Source organism: Aegilops tauschii, chromosome 1, assembly GCF_002575655.3.
Source record: "Aegilops tauschii subsp. strangulata cultivar AL8/78 chromosome 1, Aet v6.0, whole genome shotgun sequence".
Classification (NCBI taxonomy): Eukaryota; Viridiplantae; Streptophyta; class Magnoliopsida; order Poales; family Poaceae; genus Aegilops; species Aegilops tauschii.
Window position 1 is genome coordinate 469745828 of NC_053035.3, and position 6703 is coordinate 469752530.

The 6703-nt window shown below is 50.9% G+C and overlaps 1 protein-coding gene across 1 annotated transcript; it reads right to left on the bottom strand.

Annotated features, from left to right (window-relative positions):
• Positions 1-618: 618 nt before the first annotated feature.
• On the bottom strand, positions 619-5576 carry LOC109774767 (uncharacterized). Its single transcript, XM_020333530.4, has 5 exons — positions 4806-5576; positions 4603-4694; positions 2302-4065; positions 2053-2173; positions 619-1878 (listed from the first exon to the last, which is right to left on the bottom strand). Exons 1-5 carry the CDS (start codon positions 4981-4983, stop codon positions 1202-1204), a joined length of 2832 nt encoding a protein of 943 aa, XP_020189119.1. The 5' UTR covers positions 4984-5576; the 3' UTR covers positions 619-1201.
• Between the last annotated feature and the right edge of the window lie 1127 nt (positions 5577-6703).

The window sequence follows — 6703 nt, forward strand, 5'->3', positions numbered from 1 at the left end:
CCTCGCGCAACCACGACGTCCAAATTGGACACCGCCGTCGACAGGCCCACGTCGCCACCCCGCCGCAACCGCCGCGGGTAGTTCGTCAAGGACGAGCTGCCGCCTGCGATCACCAAGGCGTGAGGCCGCATCCTCCACTACCTCGAAGGTGGCCACGCGTATGAGGCCTTGTACAATACCAGATGCTTAAAAAAATAAACCGGGTTTTTCTGAAGCACCGGTGCCTATTTCTATAGGAGAGACGCCTAATTAAGCGTCTGCCCTGTACAAATAAGCACCGGTGCTCAAGAAAAGCCTGATTTATTTCTCCAAGCACCTCTTCTAAGCACCTTGTATTATACAAGGCCTGAGGTGGTTGTCCAGTAGCGACAATTTTAGCTGATCATGCTGGTTTATTGTTGTGAAAAGTTTCTTGGTCCAATAATAAAATATAAGTATCACAAAACATAGCTGATTGCAGAATCTAGAAAAATAAAATATGCACGTTTGAGGGAAAAATTAAACAATGTCTAGGTCTTGTGGTCCTCGGCGGCGGCGGCTTGCAACTGCTGCATCTCCCGCTTCTTCTTTCTAGCAAAACTGTTCTTGAGAGTACCTAGAACTCATTTAGATGAGATATAATTTGGTCTCATTCATCTTGAAAATAAGAACAAATACAACCCACGTCAATGCACACCTATCTTATAGCATCACATCCAATGGCTATAAAAGATGAATAAGACCAAATTATAACTCATCTAGATGAGTTCTAGCAAAACTGTTCTTCCTATCCTCCAGCATCTGCAGGTGGCGCCTCTGCCCTTCCTCCGCCATCTCGCGCAGCTGATACTTGGTGGCCACGTACACGGCCGTGACGACACCGATGAAGCCGGCGGTCCTCAGCACCGAAAGTATCGACGGCATCACCATCGCAGTCGCAGGCCTCGGCATCGCAGCAAGCCAGAGATCGATCGGCAATCGAGTCGAGGAGAGGCGGACCGATCTATGCACGCACTGGACGGGGCTGGGTTCAATTTATTTCAGAGAAAAGAAAAGATTCGGGGGAGTCCTGCGTCGCCGCCGGCAGAGTCGGCGGCGGTGGCAGAGTCGCCGCCGGTGGGAACGCCGGCCAGCTCTGCAAATGTCACCGCAAACATCGAAACGAAGCCTCTTCATTCCTATACCACTACCACTACCCCGAAAGAACATTCTTCCTTTGCTGTTACAAGTTTACGGCAGCCGCTCTGAGCATGTCGAGCCCGACCTCATGCGCCAGCTCCTGCACCAGGTCCCGCTCGATGAGCGCGCCGATCCGGAACGCCTCGCGCGCCACGCCGGCCGCCACCGCGCGCTCCACGTCGCCGGCGGCGAGGTCGCCCAGGTCCTGCCCCGCCATGTCACCGTGCCTAGCCGCCTCCTTCCGCACCTCTGCGGCCAGCTGCTGCTCTGTGCGGACCGTCGCGGCGAGCCTCGTGAACGGCCTGTAGCCGGAGTCGCAGAGCTCGGCGCACATCGAGTCCAGGCACTCAGTGACCAGGTCGGACGCGAGGCTGTGCAGCGGGTTCGCTCCTGAGGCCTTGGGTCTGCTGCTGTCATTGCCGGACCTTCTCGGGGTCAGGGTGGCGAGCACAGACTCGGATGTTCTCAGGAGGAAAGCCTCCTTGGCATGGTGTAGGCCGGAGGAGCAGGCACTTGTCAGCAGCAGGTCGACGGTCGATGTGACCTCTCCATGCCCAAGGCGCGCCGACTTGATGCCCTGCACCGCCGGTGCAAGACGGTGCGCGCCATGCTGGCCAGAGTTAGGCTCGGCTCGCCTGGCACTTCTATGGGTGGTCGCGTCTCGCGCGCTAGATGGCGGCGCACAAGCCTCTGACAGGCGTCTGTCTTCGAGTTGAGCCTCTGTTCCAATGGGTGGGGACATGAATGATAGAGTCAGCATGCAAGCCAAGATTATGTTACTCGATCAGCTATTTGAACTACCAATATGCTGACAATAAGGATAAGATAGTAGGTTTACAGTTTGTTGGCCAACAGATTTGTCCAATGCACAAAATGAAAACTTCTGCTGGTTACCTTTAGTGTAGTTTGAGTTCCCAGAAGTGCAGTTCTCATGTGCATATGTAGGTCGGAGAATTCCTCGTTGTCGGTTGCCTCCAGGTACAGATCGAGATGGATTATCAGCTTTCCCGTTGGCCTGCAGATGGTAACGACAGAGGAGTCCTCATCAGATGAACATAATCCTTGATGTTATGATGATTTTTATAGAATTATCTCAATATTATTACACATGGTTGAGGACAGGGAAGAGCAGAAGTTACTAACCTCGAGCTTTTTATGAGTTTCACGCAACTCAACGGAATTAGGAAGCTCTCCGAAGACATGCATCAGACTGTCTAACCCCCGCAGAAGTTCCTCGCTTGACGATCTTTGTAGGACAGGAAAATCACTCGCCTTCTCAGACCATGAAGCGATTACTCTGCCTCGGCTTCTAGGAATATCTCTGTTCTTCAACTCGTCTCGATTAAACCAGACTGATTCTGCATCGTCCATGCTTGATGTGCCTCGTAGTTTTTCCTTGAAAACCAATTCCCTTTCTGAAGAAATATTTTGACAGTCCCTATGAGAGTTTCTTTTAGGACCATTTGGAGATCCCAGAACAGCACTAGTATTTTTGCTGAGCAAAGAAGTAGGGATGGCCTTCATCGGTGAGCTGAAAGTGAAAGAAACAATGTCCGAGTCGTTACACCTGGAAGCATTGCGCGGCTCTACCGGTCTCAGCAGGTCATTCCTAGCATAGTTTGCACTGGTAGTCTTCGGCTTCTCGCTAACCAACCCTGCGCCTTTTGCAATTATCATATCTTTCTCCATAGCCTTTGGTGATGCAGTCCTTGGCTTCGGTTTGTTAGAGCTATCGCTACGTAGGCCACCGGTTCGATGGCCTTTTCTGTTCAGGTTTTTATTCTGTGCATTGCTACGTGGCAGGCGAATTTCATCCATTACTTTTCCTTTGGACCTCAAAGATGTACTGCTCTTCATACTTTTGTTTAACGAAACAAAATCCTTCCCTGTGCTCGCCACATATTGCTCCCCATTTCTATGTTTCTGCCTCTGAATCATATGTTGTGGATCTTCTGTTCTAGAAACTGTAGGCAACGCGTTCTGCTTCAGGTTGTTCTGCTTGAGAGGGCCAGAAACAACATTCCCACGGGATACGTTCCTCGGCTGAACTTTCCGGGCATCTTGATATGTATCAGCGGTAGCATTGAAGATCATCGCATCACTTTCCTTAACTCTAACCAGCTCGCTCGAGTTGCTTACAGGCAAAACCTTGATGTTTCCTCCAGGTTGCCCTTGCCAGGGTGCATGCTGGTTTGGCTTCCTATCAGCAGAAATCTTCTTGCAGTTCTCTTCAGACCACTGTCTGGGAGCAGAATTGTGCAGAGAGGCAGCTCCTACGTTGCCAGCACCAGACATTGATGCATCAACATCACCCATTTCTCTTGAGAATTGATCCGGCGACTTATGTATTGCAGCAGCAGGAGCAGCAGTAGTCGCCACACCATCGCCGTTACATGGATACTCCAAGCGTGCATGTCGCTGAGCTCGGTGGCGATTTCTGGACTGCAGACCGGGTTCGAGAACCCTGGCTGCTGCTTCGATCAGCCGAGCCTTGTTCCTGCTTGAAATTGACCTTGGGCTCTTAAGAGGTGAAGCAACCTTGTGATTGTGGTGCCTCCCTGACCACAATGCCTGTGAATCTGCACTGAACTTGCTGGCATTGTCATGCCATTCATCCATGACCTGCCCTGGCTTCTGCTGCCTCTGATGCGAGGTGGCCATGCTCCCTGAGCTACCAAGCAAACCTTGAGAGCATTCATTCCGGTGACCGGCGACCTCGGGCTCGGAAGAGTCAGTGGCTCTGGCTGACCTTTCATGGCTGATGGCCGGCATTGAGCTGAGGCCCATTAGCCGGGCAACCACACCCGGGGTGCACATCTCACTGGAATTGCTGTCTTGGCTTGGCGGTGGCAAGCGGCTAGTGCCATGGCTTTCACTTTTACTCCTTGCATAGTCTGCAGAATCAAGCTGGAGGAAAGCAGCATGGATGAGCTAGCGATTTAGCATACAGATGAACAGATAGGAAAAGGAGATGATGAAAAGTTGTAAAGGAGGCAAGGGAAAAGGTGTAAAAAATGGTAGATGCTGAACCTGCACGGCTGGGGGAAAATCATTGAGAGCCTTGGGCAACCAGGTACAGATGAAAAGGGAGAACCACTTTGTTTTGGGAATCTCTTGAGAAAGAAAATCATGGATGTGAAGTTAAGAATTTAGGTGAAAAAATTTCCCTCAAAAAAATATTTAGGTGAAAATTTGGAGGACTCGGTTCATTACAACAGACAACAGCCAACATACTTTCCTTTGTCTAAACAGATTGTAAGGAGGGGAGAAAAGGAAGAAAAAAAGGAAAAGGAAATGCAAAACCAAGGGAAAAAATCTTGGCTTGGGGAAAAGCAAAATGATATTTTTGAGGCAAATTTTGTTGGGGAAAAATCAACTAGAATTCAGAACCAAACTTACTGCGCGGATGCTAGTAACAGGTGAAGGAAAGATGTAGCAGCGTACCAGGAGAGGTCTCTTCTTGGCCGCCGGCGTCTTCTCGCCCCCGCCGCCGCCGCCGGGTGGCCTCCCCGGCGATAAGAACCTCTGCTCGCGCACTGTAACGGGAAAGACACAGAAGAAAGCTGAGGAACAGCACGGATTTTGCACAGAGCCATATACTGTAGCAATTAGCAAATGCAGCTGCTCCGTCGGCAATCTCATCTCACCTGGGGCGAGCAGCTTGGTCTTCTTGGAGGAGGAGGATGAGAAGAGCTTCCTCTTGGCGAGCATCTGGAACAGCGCCGCCACGCGCGACGGCGCCGGCCTCTGCCGCTCGGTGATCGCCAGGCCGCCGCCGCCGCCGCCGTTCGCCGCCGAGGAGGACGAGGACCCGCCCCTCCTCATGCCTCCGCGCCGGCGAGGAAGAAGGAGGCAGAAATTCAAACCCGATTCTTCACGAGCCTGGCAGCGAGTAGCACAACACGCGCCCGCTCCCCCTGAATCTTGAATGAATGCCACTCTCTCACAGAAAGAACTCAAAATAAATGCAGAAATCCCTCAGAAAAAATGCAACACCAAAACTTGAGACCGGCCGCTCCAGTATTAATGGCTACATCTAGTTCTTCGTGAGCCGCCGAATCTTGAGGGGTTGAGGAGCCATGAGGGACAAATGCTAGAGAACAAAGGGAGATGGCCACTGCAACTGCTCAGGACATGACCGCTCCATGCGAATTCCTCTCCCTACTCATGAACCGGCCAAGACCCCAAGACTCTCTGCCCGGCTCCGCTTGTCACCCTCTTGAAATAAAAATGCTAGAGCAAACAAAGGGGAGAAGAGACGGTGCGGAGATCTAGAGCGGATGAGCCAAGCGTTGGAGTTGGGGGATTGGGGAGGGGAGGGGAGGGGGGCCTAGAGGTGAAAAGAGAGGGCTTTTGTTTTGTGGGAGGAGGGAGGAGGAAGGAGAAAGGGGGCCTGGCTCTTTCTGCAGAGAGGATTCAGAGGAAGCGACATGTCGAGGGCTGCTTTTGTTTAGCGTTGTGATGGATGTGTTGTGATGTGCATGTGTAGCTGTGTCAGAGGAGAAGCTTTCCATTGCTGACCTAATGCTTTTGTTTGCTTGCTTGCTTCCCTGACCAGTCTGGCTTGGCTTGGGACTGGTCTAATCTTGATTAATTAATTAGTGCCACTGTCCCATACTCCACTATAGATAGTTTGGACTGGTCCAATCCAAAATTAATCAACTAGTAAGCAACTTTGGCCTCTACCAGGAGCTGAAAACCGAAGCTTAAGATGCAAGTGAGGTGAAAATTTCCATGCTACCCCAGAGGCCCAGAGTAATCATCCTCTGCTTCAGCTTGTGTTTCATGTTACTGACCGAAGATGAGTGGAATCTAAGTAAGGGGAAAAAGAGAGGAGAAAATTACTTTGCTTGTGCATAGCTAACATAGGCGCCGACAGATGGTAACATTCTACTTAACACGTCATTGACACCAGCTTAGAGTGGCTATCTGTGATATACACTTGCTTCCGAGTGGCACTGGCTGTGATGCACACTCGCTTCAGGATGACACATACATGGCCGGCTAGCCGGTGTACGTATCTACCTCTGGTTGCCATGTGAATCTGCTGTGATGATGGTGGTGATGATGAATGAGTAGGGTCAAAGTGAAGGGAAGAGAAGAGAAGGTGGTTTCTCTGCTCTGCTCGCATACGGGCGGACAGCTCAACGGGTGACCCAAATGGAAAGTGCCCTCCATTTTACCGCTCCACGCAGCAGGAGAGGTGTATCGCTTGGGGGGTAAGATTTCCTCCTTGTGTCAATTCTCGTGTCAGTGAGTTTGAAACGGACGGTGCACCTATCTAGCCCTCCACGTAATATATACAAAAAATCAGCTTGCAAAATGCGCTTTGAAATGCTGCTGCTAGTAGTACTATTTGTATTTTTGGGATGGCGACGGCAGATAATTAATTCATGGAATACGATGTGTTGAGAGGCATTGGAGCATCGGTGTGCACAGGACAAGAGAGAGGAGGGAGCTGGGATTGTTCTTTTACTTCCTCCGTTCATCGCTGAAATAATATGGGACAGAGGTAGCAGCAGTAGTTAAGAGACGTCTAATCTTG